At 41.5% G+C, this 25,919-nt stretch overlaps 1 protein-coding gene across 2 annotated transcripts in view; it reads left to right on the top strand.

The window, feature by feature from the left end:
* Positions 1-25,919, top strand: part of GPAT4 (glycerol-3-phosphate acyltransferase 4) — a 53,743-nt gene that overhangs the window by 13,140 nt on the left and 14,684 nt on the right. For both annotated transcript variants that reach the window (XM_036877448.2, XM_057505222.1), the window contains one exon: positions 15,312-16,314. In XM_036877448.2, the coding sequence (XP_036733343.1) occupies positions 16,150-16,314 (165 nt within the window). In that variant the 5' untranslated portion in view covers positions 15,312-16,149. Of the gene's footprint in view, positions 1-15,311; positions 16,315-25,919 lie in introns of those variants that run through there.

Here is a 25,919-nt window from a genome sequence, read left to right as displayed (position 1 = left end):
AGCCATCCTTACTGGTGTGAGGTGATACCTCATTGTAGTTTTAATTTGCATTTCTCTGATAATTAGCGATGTGGAGCATCTTTTCATGTGTCTGTTGGCCATCTGTATTTCTTTTTTGGAGAACTGTCTGTTCAGTTCCTCTGCCCATTTTTTAATTGGGTTATTTGTTTTTTGTTTGTTGAGGCGTGTGAGCTCCTTATATATTCTGGACGTCAAGCCTTTATCGGATGTGTCATTTTCAAATATATTCTCCCATACTGTAGGGATCCTTCTTGTTCTATTGATGGTGTCTTTTGCTGTACAGAAGCTTTTCAGCTTAATATAGTCCCACTTACTCATTTTTGCTGTTGTTTTCCTTGCCCGGGGAGATATGTTCAAGAAGAGGTCACTCATGTTTATGTCTAAGAGGTTTTCGCCTATGTTTTCTTCCAAGAGTTTAATGGTTTCATGGCTTACATTCAGGTCTTTGATCCATTTTGAGTTTACTTTTGTATATGGGGTTAGACAATGGTCCAGTTTCATTCTCCTACATGTAGCTGTCCAGTTTTGCCAGCACCACCTGTTGAAGAGACTGTCATTTCGCCATTGTATGTCCATGGCTCCTTTATCAAATATTAATTGACCATATATGTCTGGGTTAATGTCTGGATTCTCTAGTCTGTTCCATTGGTCTGTGGCTCTGCTCTTGTGCCAGTACCAAATTGTCTTGATTACTATGGCTTTATAGTAGAGCTTGAAGTTGGGGAGTGAGATCCCCCCTACTTTATTCTTCTTTCTCAGGATTGCTTTGGCTATTCGGGGTCTTTGGTGTTTCCATATGAATTTTTGAATTATTTGTTCCAGTTCATTGAAGAATGTTGCTGGTAGTTTCATAGGGATTGCATCAAATCTGTATATTGCTTTGGGCAGGATGGCCATTTTAACGATATTAATTCTTCCTAGCCATGAGCATGGGATGAGTTTCCATCTGTTAGTGTCCCCTTTAATTTCTCTTAAGAGTGACTTGTAGTTTTCAGAGTATAAGTCTTTCACTTCTTTGGTTAGGTTTATTCCTAGGTATTTTATTTTTTTTGATGCAATTGTGAATGGAGTTGTTTTCCTGATTTCTCTTTCTGTTGGTTCATTGTTAGTATATAGGAAAGCCACAGATTTCTGTGTGTTGATTTTGTATCCTGCAACTTTGCTGTATTCCGATATCAGTTCTAGTAGTTTTGGGGTGGAGTCTTTAGGGTTTTTTATGTACAGTATCATGTCATCTGCAAATAGTGACAGTTTAACTTCTTCTTTACCAATCTGGATTCCTTGTATTTCTTTATTTTGTCTGATTGCCGTGGCTAGGACCTCCAGTACTATGTTAAATAACAGTGGAGAGAGTGGGCATCCCTGTCTAGTTCCCGATCTCAGAGGAAATGCTTTCAGCTTCTCGCTGTTCAATATAATGTTGGCTGTGGGTTTATCATAGATGGCCTTTATTATGTTGAGGTACTTGCCCTCTATTCCCATTTTGCTGAGAGTTTTTAACATGAATGGATGTTGAACTTTGTCAAATGCTTTTTCAGCATCTATGGAGATGATCATGTGGTTTTTGTCTTTCTTTTTGTTGATGTGGTGGATGATGTTGATGGACTTTCGAATGTTGTACCATCCTTGCATCCCTGGGATGAATCCCACTTGGTCATGGTGTATGATCCTTTTGATGTATTTTTGAATTCGGTTTGCTAATATTTTGTTGAGTATTTTTGCATCTACGTTCATCAGGGATATTGGTCTGTAGTTTTCTTTTTTGGTGGGGTCTTTGCCTGGTTTTGGTATTAGGGTGATGTTAGCTTCATAGAATGAGTTTGGGAGTATCCCCTCCTCCTCTATTTTTTGGAAAACTCTAAGGAGAATGGGTATTATGTCTTCCCTGTATGTCTGATAAAATTCCGAGGTAAATCCATCTGGCCCGGGGGTTTTGTTCTTTGGTAGTTTTTTGATTACCGCTTCAATTTCGTTGCTGGTAATTGGTCTGTTTAGATTTTCTGTTTCTTCCTGGGTCAATCTTGGAAGGTTATATTTTTCTAGGAAGTTGTCCATTTCTCCTAGGTTTCCCAGCTTGTTAGCATATAGGTTTTCATAGTATTCTCCAATAATTCTTTGCATTTCCGTGGGGTCCGTCGTGATTTTTCCTTTCTCGTTTCTGATACTGTTGATTTGTGTTGACTCTCTTTTCTTCTTAATAAGTCTGGCTAGAGGCTTATCTATTTTGTTTATTTTCTCGAAGAACCAGCTCTTGGTTTCATTGATTTTTGCTATTGTTTTATTCTTCTCAATTTTATTTATTTCTTCTCTGATCTTTATTATGTCCCTCCTTCTGCTGACCTTAGGCCTCATCTGTTCTTCTTTTTCCAATTTTGATAATTGTGACATTAGACCATTCATTTGGGATTGCTCTTCCTTTTTTAAATATGCTTGGATTGCTATATACTTTCCTCTTAAGACTGCTTTTGCTGCGTCCCACAGAAGTTGGGGCTTAGTGTTGTTGTTGTCATTTGTTTCCATATATTGCTGGATCTCCATTTTGATTTGGTCATTGATCCATTGATTATTTAGGAGCGTGTTGTTAAGCCTCCATGTGTTTGTGAGCCTCTTTGCTTTCTTTGTACAGTTTATTTCTAGTTTTATGCCTTTGTGGTCTGAAAAGTTGGTTGGTAGGATTTCAATCTTTTGGAATTTTCTGATGCTCTTTTTGTGGCCTAGTATGTGGTCTATTCTGGAGAATGTTCCATGTGCACTTGAGAAGAATGTATATCCCGCTGCTTTTGGATGTAGAGTTCTATAGATGTCTATTAGGTCCATCTGCTCTACTGTGTTGTTCAGTGCTTCCGTGTCCTTACTTATTTTCTGCCCAGTGGATCTATCCTTTGGGGTGAGTGGTGTGTTGAAGTCTCCTAGAATGAATGCATTGCAGTCTATATCCCCCTTTAGTTCTGTTAGTATTTGTTTCACATATGCTGGTGCTCCTGTGTTGGGTGCATATATATTTAGAATGGTTATATCCTCTTGTTGGACTGAGCCCTTTATCATTATGTAGTGTCCTTCTTTATCTCTTGTTACTTTCTTTGTTTTGAAGTCTATTTTGTCTGATATTAGTACTGCAACCCCTGCTTTCTTCTCACTGTTGTTTGCTTGAAATATGTTTTTCCATCCCTTGACTTTTAGTCTGTACATGTCTTTGGGTTTGAGGTGAGTTTCTTGTAAGCAGCATATAGATGGGTCTTGCTTTTTTATCCATTCTGTTACTCTGTGTCTTTTGATTGGTGCATTCAACCCATTAACATTTAGGGTGACTATTGAAAGATATGTACTTATTGCCATTGCAGGCTTTAAATTCGTGGTTACCAAAGGTTCAAGGTTAGCCTCTTTAGTATCTTACTGCCTAACTTAGCTCGCTTATTGAGCTGTTATATACACTGTCTGGAGATTCTTTTCTTCTCTCCCTTCTTGTTCCTCCTCCTCGATTCTTCATATGTTGGGTGTTTTGTGCTGTGCTCTTTCTAGGAGTGCTCCCATCTAGAGCAGTCCCTGTAAGATGTTCTGTAGAGGTGGTTTGTGGAAAGCAAATTCCCTCAGCTTTTGTTTGTCTGGGACTTGTTTAATCCCACCGTCATATTTGAATGATAGTCGTGCTGGATACAGTATCCTTGGTTCAAGGCCCTTCTGTTTCATTGTATTAAATATGTCATGCCATTCTCTTCTGGCCTGTAGGGTTTCTGTTGAGAAATCTGACGTTAGCCTGATGGGTTTCCCTTTATAGGTGACCTTTTTCTCTCTAGCTGCCTTTAACACTCTTTCCTTGTCCTTGATCTTTGCCATTTTAATTATTATGTGTCTTGGTGTTGCCCTTCTTGGATCCTTTCTGTTGGGGGTTCTGTGTATTTCCGTGGTCTGTTCGATTACTTCCTCCCCCAGTGTGGGGAAGTTTTCAGCAATTATTTCTTCTAAGATACTTTCCATCTCTTTGCCTCTCTCTTCTTCTTCTGGGACGCCTATAATACGGATATTGTTCCTTTTGGATTGGTCACACAGTTCTCTTAATATTGTTTCATTCCTGGAGATCCTTTTGTCTCTCTCTATGTCAGCTTCTATGCGTTCCTGTTCTCTGATTTCAATTCCATCAATGGCCTCTTGCATTCTATCCATTCTGCTTATAAACCCTTCCAGAGTTTGTTTCATTTCTGCGATCTCCTTTCTGGCATCTGTGATCTCCTTCTGGACTTCATCCCATTTCTCTTGCGTATTTCTCTGCATCTCTGTCAGCATGTTTATGATTCTTATTTTGAATTCTTTTTCAGGGAGACTGGTTAGGTCTGTCTCCTTCTCTGGTGTTGTCTCTGTGATCTTTGTCTGCCTGTAGCTTTGCCTTTTCATGGTGATAGGAATAGTTTGCAGAGCTGGGACGAGTGACGGCTGGAAGGACTTCCCTTCTTGTTGGTTTGTGGCCCTCCTCTCCTGGGAGAACAACGACCTCTAGTGGCTTGTGCTGCGCAGCTGCGCGCAGACAGGGTTTCTGCTTCCTGCCCGGCTGCTATGGAGTTAATCTCCGCTGTTGCTGTGGGCGTGGCCTGGCTCGGGCAGCTGCTCCAAAATGGTGGAGTCGTGTTGGAGCAGGAGCTGCTGGGAGGCTATTTATCTCCGTAAGGGGCCTCCCTGCTCCCTGCAGCCCAGGGGTTAGGGTGCCCAGAGATCCCGGATTCCCTACCTCTGGATTAAGTGACCTGCCCTGCCCCTTTAAGACTTCCAAAAAGCACCCGCCAAAACAAAACAACGCCCACCAAAAAAAAAAGAAAAAAAAATTTTTTTTAATTAAAAAAAAAAAAAAAGTTTTTAATTAAAAAAAAGAAAAAAAAAAAAAGGTGGTCGTTCGTTTTTCTTTATTCTGCGGTGCCAGCCTCAGGCCTCTGCTCACCGGTCTTCCTGCCCTGTTTCCCTAGTATTGGGGTCCCTATCCCTTTAAGACTTCCAAAAAGCGCTCGCCAAAACAAAACAGCAAAAAAGCAAAAAAAAATGGTCGTGCGCTTTTCTTATGCCCTCTGGCGCCCAGCCTCCAGTGCCTGCTCACTGTTCTTGCTGCCCTGTTTTCCTAGTATCGAGCGCCCTGCACTCTGGCCCTGATGGCGGGGGCTGCGTGTTCGGCAGCCCTGGGCTTCGTCTCCCTCCCGCTCTGCCTGCGCTTCTCCCGCTGGGAGCTGGGGGGAGGGGCGCTCGGCTCCCGCGGGGCCGGGGCTTGTATCTTACCCCCTTCGCGAGGCGCTGGGTTCTCTCAGGTGCGGATGTGGTCTGGATATTGTCCTGTGTCCTCTGGTCTTTATTCTAGGAAGGGTTGTCTTTGTTATATTTTCATAGATATATGTTGTTTTGGGAGGAGATTTCCGCTGCTCTACTCACGCCGCCATCTTCCCTGCCTCTGTTTTTCTTTCTTTTTTTAACAGCTTACCATCTGTATTTTAATCAATCAATCAATTAATTATTTTATTGTGGTATCATTGATACACAGTCTTATGAAGGTTTCACATGACCAACATGTGGTTACTACATTCACCCACATTATCAAGTCCTCTCCATACCCCATTGCAGTCACTGTCCATCAGTGTAGTAAGATGCCACAGAGTCACTACTAGTTGTTCTGTGCTACACTATCTTCCCCGTGACCACCCCCCCAAATCATGTGTACCAATCATAATATCCCTCAATCCCCTTTTCCCTCCCCACCCCTCCCCTTTGGTAACTTCTAGTCCCTTCTAGGAGTCTGTGAACCAGCAGCTGTTTTTTTCCTTCAGTTTTGCATCATTGTTATACTCCACAAATGAGGGAAATCATTTGGTACTTGTCTTTCTCTGCCTGGCTTATTTCACTGAGCATAATACCTTTGAGCTCCATCCATGTTGTTACAAATGGTGGGATTTATTTTTTTCTCATGACTGAATAGTATTCCATTGTATATATGTACCACATCTTTATCTACTATATGTACACATCTACTGATGGACACTTAGGTTGCTTCAATGTCTTGGATATTGTAAATAGTGCTGTGATAAACATAGGGGTGCATATGTCTTTTTGAATCTGAGAAGTTGTATTCTTTAGGTATATTCCAAGAAGTGGGATTCTGGGTTCAAATGGTATTTCTATTTTTAGTTTTTTGAGGAACCTCCATACTGCTTTCCACAATGGTTGAAACATTCCCACCAGCAGTGTAAGAGGGTTTGCCTTTCTCCGCATCCTTGCCAGCATTTCTTGTTCCTAGTCTTTTTGATGCTGGCCATCCTTACTGATGTGAGGTGATACCTCATTGTGGTTTTAATTTGTGTTTCCCTGATAATTAGTAATATAATTATCTTTTCATGTGCCTGTTGGCCATCTGAATTTCTTCTCTGGAGAATTGTCTGTTCATATCCTCCACCATTTTTTAATTGGGTTATTTGCTCTTTGGTTGTTGAGGCATGTGAGTTCTTTATATATTTTGGATGTTAACTCCTTGTTGGATATGTCATTTACAAATATATTCTCCCATAATGTAGGGTGCCTTTTTGTTCTGTTGATGGTGTTCTTTGCTGTACAGAAGCTTTTTAGTTTGATGTAGTCCCATGAGTTCATTTTTGCTTTTGTTTCCCTTTCTCGAGGAGATGGGTTCAGGTAGAAGTTGCTCATGCGTATATTCAGAAGATGTTTGCCTATGTTGTCTTCTAAGAGTTTTATGGTTTCATGACTTACATTCAAGTCTTTGATCCATTTCGAGTTTACTTTTGTATATGGGATTAAACATAATCCAGTTTCATTCTCTTGCATGTAGCTGTCCAGTTTTGCCAACACCAGCTGTTGAAGAGGCTGTCATTTCCCCATTGTATGTCCATGGCTCCTTTATCATATATTAATTGATCATATATGGTTGGGTTTTTATCAGGGCTCTCTAGTCTGTTCCATTGGTCTATGGGTCTGTTCTTGTGCCAGTACCAAATTGTCTTGATTACTGTGGCTTTGTAGTAGAGCTTGAAGTTGGGGAGCGTAATGCCCCCAGCTTTATTCTTCCTTCTCAGGATTGCTTTGGCTATTCGAGGTCTTTTGTGGTTCCATATGAATTATAGGACGATTTTCTCTAGTTCGTTGAAGAATGCTGTTGGTATTTTGATAGGAATTGCATTGAATCTATAGATTGCTTTAGGCAGGATGACCATTTTGACAATATTAATTCTTCCTATCCATGAACACGGGATGTGTTTCCATTTATTGGTATCTTCTTTAATTTCTCTTAAGAGTGTCTTGTAGTTTTCAGGGTATAGGTCTTTCACTTCCTTGGTTAGGTTTATTCCTAGGTATTTTATTCTTTTTGATGCAATTGTGAATGGAATTGTTTTCCTGATTTCTCTCTGTCCTAGTTCATTGTTAGTGTATGGGAATGCCACAGATTTCTGTGTATTAATTTTGTATCCTGCAACTTTGCTGAATTCAGATATTAGATCTAGTAGTTTTGGAGTGGATTCTTTAGGGTTTTTTATTTACAATATTATGTGATCTGCAAACTGGGACAGTTTAACTTCTTCCTTGCCAATCTGGATGCCTTTTATTTCTTTGTGTTGTCTGATTGCCGTGGCTAGGACCTCTAATACTATGTTGCATAGAAGTGGGGAAAGTGGGCATCCTTGTCTTGTTCCCGATCTTAAAGGAAAAGCTGTTAGCTTCTTGCTGTTAAGTATGCTGTTGGCTGTGAGTTTGTCATATATGGTCTTTATTATGTTGAGGTACTTGCCTTCTATACTCATTTTGTTGAGAGTTTTTATCATGAATGGATGTTGAATTTTGTCAAATGCTTTTTTGGCATCTATGGAGATGATCATGTGGTTTTTTTGTCCTTTTTGTTGATGTGGGGGATAATGTTGATGGATTTTCTAATAGTGTACCACCCTTGTATCCCTGGAATAAATCGTACTTGATTATGATGAATGATCTTTTTGATGTATTTTTTAATTTGGTTTGCTAATGTTTTGTTGAGTATTTTTGCATTTATGTTCATCAGATATTAATCTGTAATTTTTTTTGTGTGGTGTCTTTGCCTTGTTTTGATATTAGAGTGATGCTGGCCTTGTAGAATGAGTTTGGAAGTTGCTCCCAACTTTCGATAGTAGTCGCCGTGCCTACCATGGTGACCACAGGTGATGGGGAATCTTCTACTTTTTGGAAAACTTTAAGGAGTGATGGGTATTAGGTCTTCTCTAAATGTTTGATAAAATTCAGCAGTGAAGCCATCTTGACCAGGGATTTTTTTCTTAGTTAGTTTCTTTTATTACCAATTCAATTTCATTGCTGGTAATTGGTCTGTTCAGATTTTCTGTTTCTTCCTGGGTCAGCCTTGGAAGGTTATATTTTTCTAGAAAGTTGTCCATTTCTTCTATCCAGTTTGTTAGCATATAATTCTTTGTATTTCTATGGTGTCCTTAGAGATTTTTCCTTTCTCATTTCTGATTCTGTTTATGTGTGTGGACTCTTTTTTCTTGATATGTCTGGCTAGGGGTTTATCTGTTTTGCTTATTTTCTCAAAGAACCAGCTCCTGCTTTCGGTGGTTCTTTCTATTGTTTTATTCTTCTTGATTTTACTTATTAATGCTCTTATCTTTATTATGTCCCTCCTCCTACTGACTTTGGGCCTCATTTGTTCTTTTTCTAGTTTCATTAATTGTGAGTTTAGACTCTTCATATGGGATTATACTTCCCTCTTAGCACAGCCTTTGCTACATCCCACAGATTTTGTGGTGTTTAATTATTGTCATTTGTCTCCGTATATTGCTTGATCTCTGTTTTTATTTGGTTATTGATCCATTGGTTATTTAGGAGCATATTGTTAAGCCTCCATGTGTTCATGGGCTTTTTTGTTTTCTTTTGAGTAACTTATTTCTAGTTTCATACCTTGTGGTCTGAGAAGCTGGTTAGTACAATTTCAATCTTCTTGAATTTACCAAGGCTCTTTTTGTGGCCTAGTATATGATCTATTCTTGAGAATATTCCATGTGCACTTGAGAAGAATGTGTATCTTGCTGCTTTTGGTTGGAGTGGTCTGTAGATACCTGTTAGGTCCATCTCTTCTAATGTGTTGTTCAGTGCTTCTGTCCCCTTATTTTTGTCTGGTTGATCTGTCCTTTGGAGTGACTGGTTTGTTGAAGTCTCCTAAAATGAATGCATTGCATTCTGTTTCCCCCTTTAATTCTGATAGTATTTATTTCACATATATGGGTGCTCCTGTGTTGGGAGCATAGATATTTATAATGGTTATATCCTCTTGTCAGACTGACCCCTTTATCATTATGTAATGTCCTTCTTTATCTCTTGTTGCTTTCTTTGCTTTGAAGTCTGTTTTGTCTGAAAACAAGTACTACAATTCCTGCTTTTTTTCACTATTACTTGTACGAAGTATCTTTTTCCATCCCTTTACCTTTAGTCTGTGTATGTCTTTGGGTTTGAAGTGAGTCTCTTGTAGGCAGCATATAGATGGGTCTTGTTTCTTTAACCATTCAATGATTCTTTGTCTTGAGTTTTGCATTCAGACTGTTTACATTCAGGGCAATTATCGATAGGTATGTATTTATTGCCATTTCAGGCTTTAGATTCATAGTTACCAAAACTTCAATGGTAACTTCCTTACTATCTAACAGTCTAACTTAACTCACTTAGTATACTATTACAAATACAAACTAAAGGTTCTTTTTTTTCCCCTCACTTTTCTTTCTCCTCCATTCTTTATATATTACGTATCATATTCTGTAGTCTTTGGCTATCCCATGACTGACTTTGGGGTAGTTGATTTGATTTTATGTCTGCTTAGTAATTACTTGGTCTACTTTCTTTGCTGTGGTTTTATTACCTCTGGTGACAGCTATTTAGCCTTAGGAACATTTCCATCTATAGCAGTCCCTCCAAAGTACACTGTAGAGATGGATTGTGGGAGGTAAATTCAGCTTTTGTTTATCTGGTAATTGTTTAATCCCTCCTTCAAATTTAAACGATAATCTTGCTGGGTAGAGTGTTCTTGGTTGAGGCCCTTCTGCTTCATTGCATTAAATATATCATGCCACTCAGTTCTGGCCTGTAAGGTTTCTGCTGAGGAACCTTTCAAAGGAACCTGGTTCAAGCCAAAATCCCACAAACACCAGAAACCAGAAAAGGGGCTCTTTCGGGAACCTTTCTGATGATAGCCTGATGGGTTTTTCTTTGTATGTGGTCTTTTTTTTCTCTCTCTGGCTTCTTTTAGTAATAGTCTGTCCTTATCGTTGATCTTTGCCATTTTAATTATATATTATATGTCTTGGTGTTTTCTTCTTTGGGTCCCTTCTGTTGGGTGATCTGTGCACCTCCATGGCCTAAAAGACTATCTCCTTCCCCAGGTTGGAGAAGTTTTCAGCAATTACTTCCTCAAAGACAGTTTTTATCCCTTTTCCTCTCTCTTCTTCTCCTGGTACCCCTCTAATGTGAATATTGTTCCATTTAGATTGGTCACACAGTTCTCTCAATATTCTTTCATTCCTAGAGGTCCTTTTTTCTCTCTGTGCCTCAGCTTTTTTATATTCCTGTTCTCTAGTTTCTATTTCATTTGCCATCTACTCTACTTCATCTAATCTGCTTTTAAATTCCTCCATTATATGTTTCATTTTAGATACTGAATTCTTCAATGTTTGTATCTCATTCCTGAATTCCTCCCTGAATTCTTGGGATATTTTTCTGTAGCTTCGTGAGCATGTTTATGATTTTTATTTTGAAATTTCTTTCAGGAAGATTGATGAGTTCAGTTTCACTTAGTCCTTTTTATGGTGTTTGTCGGATTTTGGGTTGAACCAGGTTCCTTTGATGTTTCATATTTGTATGTGGCACCCTCTAGTGCCCAGAAGCTCTACTCTCTGGAGCCTGCTCAGCCCTTGGATCAATGGTGGGGGTCACAGGCGAGTTGTGCTGGTGCCTGGGGGAAGGAAACAGCTGTTTCCTGCTTCCCGCCTGCAGTGACCCTCTCCACTACCAGGGCCAGTGGGCTAAGTGCCCAGGGAGAAGTCTCCGTGCTTTGCACTGGTAGCTGCCATAGGTGGGGCCGCCCTCTAGCTGGCCTGGCACAATGGTGGGGGCATCCTGTTTGCAAGCTGGTGGTGGGCAGGAGGAAGGTGAAGCAGGTTGTGTATTGTGATGGGGGGCCTCATAGCTGTCTAGCCAGCCAGGGGGATGGAGCACCTGAATCTCCTGAAAGTTCCCAACCTGCTGGGCAGAATGTGCCCAGACAGTTTTGTCCACCTGTTCTTTCTCTTGAGAAGCAAGCTCTGTGCAATCCTTGCCCCTTTAGCAACTCTCTTGCTGTTAGGAAGTCCCTCATTCTGCCTGCCTTTCTTTTGTCCCAGAGTGGCTGGTTGTAGATTTGTGTTTTCCACAAGTGGCTGAAATCTCAGTCTCCTCCTGTCTTCTCTTTCCAACCCCACTAATCTCTAGAGCACCATGTAATGTAAGTTCGTGCTCCTAGAGTGGATCTCATGAGCTGGGTGTTCAGCAGTCTGTGGGATTATTAATGGGATGAATACATAAATCAAGTAATATAGAAGTCAAATGTACAAATACATATAACTTGATTATTTTTCCTACAACTCTTGATGAGTAATCAAAAACAGAATGATTAAAGCCAAAACAGTTCCTACAACTCGTGACCGCCCTCACATGGTTTCAGTGTCCTTGAGGAGCATCACACTCTTAGGCTAGACTCAAGGTCAGATAATGATTGTGTTTTGGTCATGTGTTGAACCCCCTACTCAGAATTCTTTAGATGTTGAAGTTCATTTGCTCAGTAAATATGAGGAGTGCCTTTTTGGCATTACTCTTGTGCTGTGAAGCCTTGAGTCCCCTGGCTGGCCTTTCAGATCTTCAACATTCTGTTGCATTCCCTCCAAATCTGCGGGTTAGAGGTAGGGTGGAGCCGACACAGTCCTAGGCCTCCACCCCCTCCCTGCTCCATTTCTCTTCCTCCCTCCAGTGAGCTGGGGTGGGGGAAGGGCTTTGGTCTTGCCGGATCACGGCTTTGGTACGTCACCTTTTTCCTTGAGGTGTGCTATTTTTCCCAGGTGTAGGGAGTCTGGCACAGCCTTTTTTCCTGTTGCTCTTTCAGGATTAGATACATTTGCTGTATTTTCATATTATGTGTGGTTTTGGGAGGAGGATTCTGTCTCACCTCTCATGCCGCCATCTTTCATCCAATCCCACTTACAGTTACATTTTCTTGAGACAAAATGATGTCCTTTCCATGTGAGCAGCTGTCTGGAAGTTGTGGTGTGCTTGAGTTCTGATGTGAGAAGTTTTCTGATATTTCCATAGAGCAGGCTGTTAAGGGGCCTTACGACACCAGTCACCTCTGGCTTTAGTGGCTGCTCAGCTAACCTAGCTGAGTCAGCCTATTTGATAACTGCAGCTTGCTCACTCTCTCTGCTTCTAAGAATTCTTGTGAGGACTGTTTTGTGTTGGCCAGTTAACTCGTTTGGCTAGTTTACTGTTCTCTGTTCTTGAGTCTGGCACTTATAAGCAAGCATTCAAGGGGTGGGGTTTTCGCTCTCTCTGGGAAGGAAAGAGCAGCTGGGTCATGGGCCAGCAAACTATCTGTAGAAAGGGTCAGATAGTAACTCTTTTAGGTTTTGCAGGCCATGGTCTCCGTCACGTATCGGTTTTTGTTTTTTACAACTCTTTAAAGAAATAAAAGCATTCCCAGGTCAGATCCTTGTAAAAACAGGCCATAGCCAGTCTTGGCCCATGGGCCATGGTTTGCCAGCATCTGAACTAGGTGAAGAAATTAGTTCATTATTAAATGTGTTTACTTTAATGTTTGGGGAACGTGAACCAAGAATAAGAATTTTCTGTTGATTGTGGTCCAAAGAAAAGAGATCTGAACTCTAGCATTGAAGTCAGTGACCCTTATCAGTCACCTTGGGCCCATGGAACTGAAGGGAACCTTGACCAGTGTGACAGCAGTTCAGTAGGATGGAGGGATCTTGCTGTTGGTGGAAGAGAACAAGGATGGAAGAGTGGGGTGGAGTGGCCCTGGAATCAAGCTGGAATTAGACAGGTTTAAGGAATACAGTGACTCAGCAAATTTAGTCTCAGAAACATCTAATTTCCTGAACCTCTGTTGGGATGTAGTTGGAAATCTGGCATGTACAATCAGTTTGACCAGTTATATAAAAATGAAAACACAGGTGTGTACCCTGAATTCTGAGAACACCAAATTCTGATACATGGGTCCAGATGGGCCTTGTGGCTTTTCTTTGATCATAGGAAGTTCTGTAGAGCAGCCTGGCATGCAGGAAGTGTTAGTTTATTTCAAAGTTGTGTGGGAGATGGGAGGGCATGGTGGTTAGAGAGCTTGGGCTGTGCGACAGACACAGCGGTCCACATTCCTACTCTGCTGCCCATTTGCTATGTGATCCTGGGTGACTGAATCCTCCAGGTGTCAGTTTCCTCACCTGTCAAATGGCAGCGACAGTAACCACCACAGAGTGGTTCTGAGAAGTAACTGGGGACAGTATATGTAAAGTACTTCTGTTAGCACAGCATTCATTACATGAACATTTGATATTAGCAGTTATAACGTGGACATGGGAGAAGTGGAGGAGCTAGTATCTGCAACTTGCTCTTGCTGATACAGCGTGTCCTTTAATGTAATCACCAGATAATGAGGGAATGTAACAGGAGTGGTACTGGGTTAGGAGTCAGAAGAACTGATTCGTGTCTATTTAGCTTAGTTTCCTAATTGGTAAAATGGAAATAATATGTGTTGACAGATTGTAAGATAACATGTGAAAAGGCTTTGAGTTCTGTAAGACATTGGACAGAATTTAAGATGATGGCAGTAACCTGTTCATTTGTTCAGTTTCTTGACTTCTGAATGTACTGGGACAGAGCATCATGGTTGGTGTGGAGCCAGAATGCTTGACTGGGTGCTCCCAAGTTCAGTGCTTGCATTTATAATTTGTAGTTAGGAATGAGTAATACAAAACTGGAGTACTTGTGTAAGATCCTTAACATAGTGGAATTTAAAAAGTGAGTGACCATATTAAATGAAAGAAGCCAATCTTAAAACATACTACATAGTTCCAGCTATATGTCATCGTGGAAAAGGCAAAACCGTGGAACCAGTAACTAAATTAGTGATGTCGGGGCTGGGATGGGGAGGGAAAGATAGTCTGTTCACATACTAATGTGGTCGTGTCATCATACATTTGTCCAGAGCCACCAAATGTCACCCCAAGAGGGAGCCCTGGTGCGAACTGTGCCTTTGAGGGGTTGTGCTGTGTGAATGTAGGTGCATCACTTGTGACCACTGTCTTACCTGGAGGGGAATGCTGTGCATATATGGGGCCAGGGGTACATGGGAAATCTCTGTACCTGCCTCTTAATTTTGCTGTGAAAACAAAACTGCTCTAAAAAAATAAATCTTTAAAGAGAGGAGTGACCAGTGTGAGGAGAAAGGCTGGAGGAGTTTGATCTCCATACAGAAATGTGGCATTAGCTTGAAAAATTAGAATGCTCATTCCTTTTGCCTGCAATTCCATTTCTAGAAATTTATCTTGAAAATATATTTGTGTGTGCATTTTGTGTGCTGAATTACATATGCACATGGTTATTCATTATATTATTGACAGCAGCAAAAAAGTGGAATCCTGGCTGCCAGTCTCCAGAAGAACCAGTTAACTAGATGATGGGATGTTCTTAGAGTTGAGGGCTGTACACCCGTAAGGGGCAGGGAGCTCTGTGTGCCTGTGGGGCACTCTTCAAGGTACGGAAGCTAGAAAACCAACCAGAGAGGAAGTAAGGTGAAGGACAGTGTGCACAGGATGCCTTCATTGTTACTGCCACAGTGGTCAGTGGTGATTTCCTCAGTAAGCATGGTGTTATCTCAGAAGAGTGTGAAGTCGTCCTCTGGTTGCATCTGTGGACAAGAACTCTGAGTAACTGGGAGACAGTGGGAGGGAAATTTACTTTTTGCAGTCTATCCTCTTTATCTTTTGAAATGTGTCTTATTACATATATTTCTATTCAGAAAGTTTGGTCACAGGTCACATTGGAGTTGAAAACTCTTTGAAACATCTGTTTTTTTCCTCCCACATCCATGCCTGCCACCTGTTGCTCTGCCTGGTTCCTTCGACCTTAGTGACTTGAGGTCAGTTGGCACTGACCCTAGGCTTACCCTAAACCCCACCCCAAAGCACACTGGTGTTCCTCCTCTTGATTCGTGTGGCTGATGGTGTTTCTGTTTCTGCCCCCAGCTTTGGCAGCATGTGAGCAACTTCCTGCCGAGAACGCAGGTCACCGCTGAGAAGGGGGCCTTAGGAGAAGAGTATCCAGAGGAAGCCAGTGCCAGAGGAATCACACTCCCCACAGCAGCATGAGACAGTGCGCACCCACGTGTGTGTCCGACTGGTGAAGACTGTAGCTCTCCTGGTCGGAGGGTCCTGGAGGCAGCATGCACCAGGAGCCTCTCTAGAGGAAGAATGGAGCCACGTATGAACTCTCTACAATGAACACAATTTTCAACTTAGGAAGGAATTTTAAGTAAAACAGTTATTTAATTTCCACATAATCAGGTTCAATAGCCTTCTGTGTGAGGTGCCAGCAGTCACCCCCACCACAGGAGTTAGCAGGATTTTTCTGGCACCAGGTCAGTCTCTTCTTGGTACTTCTGGCAATGATAAATCTTCAGGACAGATTTATCTGCTGAATGCTTTCGGGCAGGAGAAAAAAAACCAAACCTTCTGGAAGCAGCACATGAGTAGTCAAGCTGAGATCCCTCTGGCACCGTGCACCTTTCCAGAGCCCAGCCTGGACTCAGATGCTCACACCAGAGATCGATCCTGCCTCGGCCACCTCTAAAGCCCATCTGTTCCGGGCGAGCTGGCATTTCTGGCTGCCTCCTCTGGCCCTCTGCACTGCCATCCGGCTCCCAGGCTTTCTGTTCAGGCAGTCAGATGTTGTGACTTTTGGAATGGAGCTTTTTATCCTTTGGGAACTCGCTTCCTTTCCCAGGCTGGTGCCATCTGAGGGGACCGTCTGAAGGCCGTTTTGCTCTTGGGGACGAGGGCATTGGCCTTACCTGGGTTGTCCACGATGTTCCTGTTGCTGCCTTTTGACAGCCTGATTGTCAACCTGCTGGGCATCTCCCTGACTGTGCTCTTCACCCTCCTTCTTGTTTTCATCATAGTCCCTGCCATTTTCGGAGTCTCCTTTGGCATCCGAAAGCTCTACATGAAAACTTTGTTAAAAATCTTTGCGGTGAGTTGTGCTGTTTACAATGGCTCCTCACGGAGGAGGCAAGAAGTACTGTTGGCAAAGAGAGTTGCTTTTATCTGATTAATCATTACGTCTTCATTGGCATGAAGAAAGTGGGGAGAATGGGAAGGGGCATTTTGAGTAAAAAGAGTGACGGTGTACTCTTGAAAGCCTTTAGCAGTCTTTCCTTTTGAGCTTATACAGTACTTGTACGTTTGATTCCTCTGAAGGAAGGAGCCTATTCCATGACTCCACACCTTACCTGCTTATTTCAAAGATGGGCTTGGAAATAAGCAAACATCACTGCCAGACTCTACCTTGTCTTACTAAACAGACATTGAAACAGAGTTACTGCTGATATATCCCCTCACTGATGAGTATGGGGGAGTCTTTTCTCTCTTTTAGACATTTAGCTTAAATAGGTTCTTGTATTTCAGACAAAAAGGAATGAACAGAGTAGGGCATTTGATGAATTGTTTCATTTTCGTAAAGATAGAGGAAAAGGATAATGAATGTAACATACATCAGAGCTTAGAACTAATTATACTGCTGAACAGAATTGGTCACAATGTAAAGGAAACGAGTGAGAAGTGGTATTTTCTGGAAGTTGATCTGTGCCACAAGACTTTTAACATCTATTCAAAGATTTGATATTTTATTAATAATATCTGTTTTCAGCTCTCACCAAATCTTAGGCATTCTCTTCCACAGCTGACACCATATATAATTTGAGAAACATACTCATAATACTAACCACAACACAGTAGTATTTGTTCATATAGTATCTTCTGGTTCAGATAATTCTATTGATTTTCCTTTGGTTTCTTGTACTTCTGCAGTGGGCAGGTATCTGCATTTTATCAGTAAAGAAGCAAACAGAAAGATGAAGTGAGCTATAGGAAATGGTGCTTTACAGGGAGAAATACTTTTTATGTATATGATTATGTTTTATGTTTTGGTATTTAATATTTCTATAAGAATATGATTTTTTTCCATATTAAAACAAATTCTGGTAAAATTGGCGTTACATAAAATAACCATTTTCAAGTGAATAGTTCAGTGGCATTTAACTTACTCATGTGTTGCACAACCACCAGCTCTCTCTGGTGCCACGATGCTTTCATTACTCCAGAGAGAGACCCCCATACTCATTAAGCAGTTGCTCCCCATTTTCCCCTTCCCCACCCGCTAGAGATGGCAAATCTGTGTCCTGTCTCTGGATTTATCTACTCTGGATATTTCATGTAACTGGAGTTATGAAATGTGGTCTTTTGTGATCGCTCATTTAACACAATGTTTTTGGGATTCACCCATGCTGTACCATGTTTCAGTACATTTTTTTTTTTATGGTTGAATAATTCCAGTATGTGTCTGTACCACAGTGTGCTTGTCCGTCCGTCTGTCTAGGACTTGCCTAGGCACATTCAGTAGTATTGTGTCATCCGTGTGTTTGAGCAGTTGTCTTCAGTATATACTTTTTGAGCACTGCTTATGGTCTCTGGTGTTATCTAGTTGCTTGCTACTAGAGAGTGACCTGGATCACCTAAGAGCTGGTTAGAAATGGAGTTTCCAGGTCCACTCCAGGCCTGGTGGGTTAGAATCTGCATTTCATTCAGCAGCTGCACAATAATGTTTGAAAAGTGGTATTTGAGTCAGTCTTTGGGCTGGCCTCTCTTCTAAGGTGTAGTATTTAATTAATCAGAAAGTGTAATTTTCTTAAATTTCAGTCTAAAAAAATCTCAGGAGAGCCAGGGTTCCTGTGGACCATCTGACATACTCACGCCCTTTGCCTGCTGCAAAACAGACCCGTGTAGAATTGCTAGAACAGCTGGCAAACTTTCAGGAGATGAGGGAGTGATGTCTAGCTTTCATTCTAGTTTAAAGGCAAGTGACTAACTCAGACTTATGGAAATCCTTATTTTAAGAACAGAAATCCTAGAGTTATTGATTGGCCCAGGGTTATTCTGTAGTACCCAGGATTTTTTACCTTGGATCACATGGGTGGGACAAAAGGCCTACAATCTATAATACCTATTTCAATTTGAAAACATCCCCCCAAATTGATATTTTAAAGTTCGTAGCCAATTAAATTTTTCTTATCGTGACCATGTTTTAAGATATACATTCTTCTGACTATTTTTTCTTTTTTGGTATCATTAGTCTACAGTTACATGAGGAACATTATGTTTACTAGACTCCCCCCATCTCCAAGTCCCCCCCACATTCCCCATTGCAGTCATTGTCCATCAGCATAGTAAGATGTTGTAGAATCACTACCTGTCTTCTCTGTGTTGCACAGCCCTCCCCATGCTCCTCTCCCACATTATACATGCTAATCATAGTGCCCCCTTTCTTTTCCCCCCCTTATCCCTCCCTTCCCACCCAACCTCCCCAGTCCCTTTCCCTTTGGTAACTGTTAACCCATTCTTGGGTTCTGTGACTCTGCTGCTGTTTTGTTCCTTCACTTTTTCTTTGTTCTTATACTCCACATATGAGTGAAACCATTTGGTGTTTGTCTTTCTCCACCTGGCTTATTTCACTGAGCATAATACCCTCTAGCTCCATCCATGTTGTTGCAAATGGTAGGATTTCATTTTCTTCTTATGGCTGAATAATATTCCATTGTGTATATGTACCACATCTTTATCCATTCATCTACTGATGGACACTTAGGTTGCTTCCATTTCTTGGCTATTGTGAATAGTGCTTTGATAAACATAGGGGTTGCATTTGTCTTTTTCAAACTGGGCTGCTGCGTTCTTAGGGTAAATTCCTAGGAGTGGAATTCCTGGGTCAAATGGTATTTCTATTTTGAGCTTTTTGAGGAACCTCCATACTGCTTTCCACAATGGTTGAACTAGTTTACATTCCTACCAGCAATGTAGGAGGGTTCCGCTTTCTCCACATCCTCGCCAACATTTGTTGTTGTTTGTCTTTTGGATGGTGGCGATCCTTACTGGTGTGAGGTGATATCTCATTGTGGTTTTAATTTGCATTTCTCTAATGACTAGCGATGTGGAGCATCTTTTCATGTGTCTGTTGGCCATCTGAGTTTCTTCTTTGGAGAACTGTCTGTTCACCTCCTCTGCCCATTTTTTAATTGGATTATTTGCTTTTTGTTTGTTGAGGTGCGTGAGCTCTTTATATATTTTGGATGTCAACCCTTTATCGGATCTGTCATTTATGAATATATTCTCCCATACTGTAGGATGCCTTTTTGTTCCATTGGTGGTGTCCTTTGTTGTACAGAAGTTTTCAGTTTGATGTAGTCTCACTTGTTCATTTTTGCTTTTGTTTCCCTTGCCCGGGGAGATACGTTCATGCAGAAGTCGCTCATGTTTATGTCCAAGAGATTTTTGCCTATGTTTTTTTCTAAGAGTTTTGTGGTTTCATGACTTACATTCAGGTCTTTGATCCATTTCTAATTTACTTTTGAATATGGGGTTAGACAGTGATCCAGTTTCATTATCTTGCATGTAGCTGTCCAGTTTTGCCAACACCAGCTGTTGAAGAGGCTGTCATTTCCCCATTGTATGTCCATGGCTCCTTTATCATATATTAACTGACCATATATGTTTGGGTTAATATCTGGACTATCTACTGTTCCACTGGTCTGTGGGTCTGTTCCTGTGCCAGTACCAAATTGTCTTGATTACTGTGGCTTTGTAGTAGAGCTTAAAGTTGGGAAGTGAAATCCCCCCTGCTTTATTCTTCTTTCTCAGGATTGCTTTGGCTATTCGTTGTCTTTTGTGGTTCCATATGAATTTTAAAACTATTTGCTCCAGTTCGCTGAAGAATGCTGTTAGTATTTTGATAGGCATTGCATTGAATCTGTATATTGCTTTAGGCAGGATAGCCATTTTGACAATATTAATTCTTCCTAGCCAAGAGCATAGGATGAGTTTCCGTTTGTTAGTGTCCTCTTTAATTTCTCTTTAAAGTGTCTTGTAGTTTTCACGGTATAGTTCTTTCACTTCCTTGGTTAAGTTTAATCCTAGGTATTTTATTCTTTTTGATGCAATTGTGAATGGAATTGTTCCCTGAATTGTTAGTGTATAGGAAAGCAACAGATTTCTGTGTATTAATTTTGTATCCTGCAACTTTGCTGAATTCAGATATTCTAGTAGTTTTGGAGTGGAGTCTTTAGGGTTTTTTATGTACAATATCATGTCATCTGCAAACAGGGACAGTTTCCTTGCCAATCTGGATTACTTTTATTACTTTGTGTTGTCTGATTGCCATGGCTAGGACCTTCAGAACTATGTTGAATAACAGTGGGGAGAGTGGGCATCCTTGTCTTGTTCCCGATCTTAAAGGAAAAGATTTCAGCTTCTCGCTGTTAAGTATAATGTTGGCTGTGGGTTTGTCATATATGGCCTTTATTATGTTGAGGTACTTGCCCACTATACCCATTTTTTTGAGAGATTTTTTCATGAATGGATGTTGAATTTTGTTGAATGCTTTTTCAGCATCTATGGAGATGATCATGTGGTTTTTGTCCTTTTTTTGATGTGGTGGATGATGGTGATGGATTTTCGAATGTTGTGCCATCCTTGCATCCCTGAGATGAATTTCACTTGATCATGGTGTATGATCCTCTTGATGTATTTTTTAATTCGGCTTGCTAATATTTTGTTGAGTATTTTTGCATCTATGTTCATCAGGGATATTGGTCTGTAATTTTCTTTTTTGGTGGTGTCTTTGCCTGGTTTTGGTATTAGTGTGATGGTGGCTTCATAGAATGAGTTTGGAAGTATTCCCTCCTCTTCTATTTTTTGGAAAACTTTAAGGAGAATGGGTATTACGTCTTCTCTGTATGTCTGATAAAATTCAGTGGTGAAACTATCTGGCCCAAGGGGTTTTGTTATTGGGTAGTTTTTAGATTACCGATTCAGTTTCTTTGCTGGTAATTGATTTGTTTAGATTTTGTGTTTCTTCCTTGGTCAGTTTTGGAAGGTTGTATTTTTTTAGGAAGTTCATTTCTTCTGGGTTTTCCAGCTTGTTAGCATATATGTTTGGGTTAATATTGGGTTAATAATTTTTTGTATTTCTGTGGGGTCCATCGTGATTTTTCCTTTCTTGTTTCTGATTCTGTTGATGTGTGTAGATACTCTTTTTCTCTTAGTAAGTCTGGCTAGAGGCTTATCTATTTTGTTTATTTTCTCAAAGAACCAGCTCTTGGTTTCATTGATTTTTTCTATTGTTTTATTCTTCTCAATTTTATTTATTTCTTCTCTGATCTCTATTATGTCCCTCCTTCTGCTGACTTTGGGCCTCACTTGTTCTTCTTTTTCCAGTTTCAATAATTGTGACATTAGACTATTCATTTGGGATTGTTCTTCCTTCTTTAAATATGCCTGGATTGCTATATACTTTCCTCTTAGAACTGCCTTAGCTGCGTCTCAACGAAGTTGGGGCTTTGTGCTGTTGTTGTTATTTGCCTCCATATATTGCTTGATCTCTATTTTAATTTGGTAATTGATCCATTGATTATTTAGGAGCATGTTGTTAAGCCACCATGTATTTGTGAGCCTTTTTGTTTTCTTTGTACAATTTATTTCTAGTTTTATGCCTTTGTGGTCTGAGAAGTTGGTTGGTAGAATTTCAGTCTTTTTGAATTTACTGAGGGTCTTTTTGTGGCCTAGTATGTGGTCTATTCTGGAAAATGTTCCATGTGCACTTGAGAAGAATGTGTATCCTGCTGCTTTTGGGTGTAGAGTTCTGTAGATGTCTGTTAGGTCCATCTGTTCTAGTGTGTTATTCAACGCCTCTGTGTCCTTAATTATTTTCTGTCTGGTGGATCTGTCCTTTGGAGTGAGTGGTGTGTTGAAGTCTCTTAGAATGAATGCATTGCATTCTATTTCCTCCTTTAATTCTGTTAGTATTTGTTTCACATCTATTGGTGTTCCTGTATTGGGTGCAAGTGTATTTATAATGGTTATATCCTCTTGTTGGACTGACCCCTTTTTCATTATGTAATGTCCTTCTTTATCTCTTGTTACTTTCTTTGTTTTGAAGTCTATTTTGTCTGATACTAGGACTGCTACACCTGCTTTTTTTCTCCCTGTTGTTTGCATGAAATATCTTTTTCCATCCCTTGACTTTTAGTCTGTGTCTGTCTTTGGGTTTGAGGTGCATCTCTTGTAGGCAGCATATAGATGGGTCTTGCTTTTTTATCCATTCTGTTACTCTGTGTGTTTTGATTGGTGCATTCAGTCCATTTACATTTAGGCTGATTATTGAAAGAAATGTACTTATTGCCATTGCAGGCTTTAGATTAGTGGTTACCAAAGGTTCAAGGGTAGCTTCTTTACTATCTAACCATCTGACTTAACTCTTATTAAGCTATTATAAACGCAGTCTGATGATTCTTTATTTCTCTCCCTTCTTATTCCTCCTCTTCCATTCTTTATATGTTAGGTGTTTTATTCTGTACTCTTTTGTGTTTCCTTTGACTGCTTTTATGAGTATTTGATTTTATTTTTTGCCTTTAGTTAGTATTTGGTTGGTCTGCTTTCTTTGCTGTGATTTTGTTTTCTCTGGTGACATCTATTTAGCCTTAGGAGTGCTTCCATCTAGAGCAGTCCCTCTAAAATAAACCCTGTAGAGGTGGTTTGTGGGAGGCAAATTCCTTTAAGTTTTGCTTGTCTGGGAATTGTTTAATCCCTCCTTCATATTTAAATGATAATTGTGCTGGATACAGTATCCTTGGTTCAAGGCCCTTCTGTTTCATTGCATTAATATATCATGCCATTCTCTTCTGACCTGTAAGTTTTCTATTCAGAAGTCTGATGATAGCCTGATGGGTTTTCCTTTGTAGGTGACCTTTTTCCTCTCTCTGGCTGCCTTTAATACTCTGTCCTTGTCTTTGATCTTTGCCATTTTAATTATTATGTGTCTTGCTGTTGTTCTCCTTGGGTCCCTTGTGTTGGGAGTTCTGTGGGCTTCCATGGTCTGAGCGACTATTTGCTCCCCCAGTTTGGGGACATTTTCAGCAATTATTTCTTGAAATACAGTTTCTATCCCTTGCTCTCTCTCTCTTATTCTTCTTCTGGTACTCCTATAATGCAAATATTGTTCCATTTGGATTGGTCACACAGTTCTCTTAATATTCTTTCATTCCTGGAGATCCTTTTTATCTCTCTCTGCCTCAGCTTCTCTGTATTCCTGTTCTGATTTCTGTTCCATTAACGGCCTCTTGCTCCTCATCCAGTCTGCTCTTAAGTCCTCCCAGAGATTGTTTTATTTCTGTATTCTCCCTCCCTACTTGATCCTTTAGCTCTTGCATATTTCTCTGAAGCTCCATCAGCATGGTTATGACCTTTATTTTGAATTCTTTTTCAGAAAGATTGGTTAAATCTCTCTCTCCAGGCCCTCTTTCAGGGGTTGTCTGGGTAATTTTGGAGTGGACCAAATTCTTCTGCCTTTTCATGGCAATAGAGGTAGTTGTAGGCAGGTGGTGTGTGTGTCAGCTGGGAGAACGCAGTCATTTCCTGCTTGCTGGTCGCCTTGCCCTTCTCTGCTGCCTGTGTCAGTTACCCGCACACCTGGCGCAGCCTCCAGATTAATCCCCTAAGCTGCCATGGGCGGGGTCACCTTCAGGGTAGCCCAGGGCCCTGCGAGGAGTGGCAGGTGCGCCAGGTGTACTCTCCTGCAAGAACGGCGCCCCTTCACGCCTTGCCCCGGTTTCCTCTGCCTGTGTCGGGCAGCTGCGCGTCGGCGGCGGCCTCTGTGTCTGGTCTGGGCGGCTCCATGCCGGGATTAGATTCTGGATGGTTGTGGGCGTGGCCACCCCCCGGCCTTTTCACTGCTGTGCGTGTGCGCAAGGCCACTCTCTGGCTGCGCTGGAGGGGGAACAACTGGTAGGCTGTTTATCACCGTGAGGGGCCTCAGGGCTGTGTTGCCTCCCACGGGGTTTGGGCGCCTGAAATTCCCAGCTGCTGGGCTGTGTGTGGCAGGACGCTTCCATCCAGCTGTGAGGCCCCTGTCCCTTTAAGACTTTCAAAAAGCACTCACTTTTCTTTTGTCCTAGGGGAGCCGACTGCTGGGGTGCACTCTCAAATTTTACTTTTCCATTTCTCTAATATCCAGCACACCGCGCACTGTGTGTCTGCTCTCCTGGTGCAGATGGCTAGGGCTGGGTGTTTAGCAGTCCCAGGCTCCCTCTCCCTCCCCGCTCCAACTCCTCTCCTCCTGCCAGGGAACTGGGGTGGGGGGAACTCTCTGGTCCTGCCAGGCCGCACCTTGTATCTTACCCCCTTCATGAGATGCTGAGGTCTCGCAGATGTAGATGTAGCCTGGCTGTTGTACTGTATCTTCTGGTCTCTGTTTTAGGAATAGTTGTATTTGTTGTATTTTCAAAAATATATATGGTTTTGGGAGGAGATTTCCACTGCCCTACTCACACTGCCATCTTGGTTGGCTCCTTCTTGTGACTTTTAATGTAGATGATAGTTATACAGTGGAAAAGTCATTAAATGTACAATTCTGGGCCATTCATGGGACGGGTAATCTTGAGTAAACGGAGACTCTCTGCTGACCACATCTTGAAAAATCACTGGATTGGGGCACAGTGATTCAGAATTGGTGATGGAAGCAGAGTATACATTTGTGTGTGTTGTGCACCCATTTTTAACCTCAAGATTTAGACTCTCAGGAGCTAGGTCTGTACCTCATACTGCCTAGAGGCAGGTATCAGGCGCTCAGGGCTGGGCCCATGGAGCCTGTCCTGTGGAGCAAGCCAGACCGCAATGCAAGCCTGAGAGATCCAGCAGGGTGCACAAGGCTGTGCAGGAGTCCGGTCTTCTCTCTCTGTCACTGCCGAGTTGCCCTCCGTGGACAGCAGGACTGGAGAACTGCTTTTTCCCACAGTGGATCAGATGCAACTTGGCTTTGGACAAACTGGTTTATATCTTCGAAAGTATCCATCTGGGTTTCCATATATACATATACAAATACACCTGTAATTGTGGGTGTTTTTAATAAAGGAGAGACCTTTATTGTGCCTTTTTTAGTCTCTTCATCCCTTCCTAAATTGGGCTGATTTATAATTTGGGGTCTGGAATAAAGATCAGAGATCTTAATTCCATGGGTCTCTCCCCAGCTATGCATCTGAATCACCTGTGGAACCAATTTAAAAATACTTATTTGGGAGCACTACACTCTCCCTGCAGAGATTCTGGTTTAATGGGTCTGGGCAGACATTTTTTAAAAGCTCTCCCCAAGATGCTGACATCTGCCATCAAAATGTAGAGTCTGATTGACTTCCTCTTAAATAGGGACCTGCTTTTAGTGACTTGTTTCTAGCAAATAGAATGTGGTGGACTTGATGCTGTGTGACATGTGAGATTAGGTTAGAAACAGCAGTACCGCTTCTGTCTGACTCTTGGGGTGATTGTCCCTGGAACCCAGGCACCGTGTTCTGAGGGAGCCCAGGCCACGTGTGGGTGTTCCAGCTCGCAGTCCCAGGGAGCCTCTGACAACCAGTGTCATGTGCCACACGCAGGAGTGAGCAAGTCTTCAAAGGATTCCAGGCGTCAGCGTTTGAGCCACTCAGCTCATGCCAAACCCTGTGGGATTTGCAGATTTGTGAGCAAATAAAATGGTGG

The sequence above is a fragment of the Manis pentadactyla genome, chromosome 7 (assembly GCF_030020395.1).
Source record: "Manis pentadactyla isolate mManPen7 chromosome 7, mManPen7.hap1, whole genome shotgun sequence".
Lineage (NCBI taxonomy): Eukaryota > Metazoa > Chordata > Mammalia > Pholidota > Manidae > Manis > Manis pentadactyla.
This window is presented reverse-complemented; position numbering and strand designations above follow the sequence as displayed.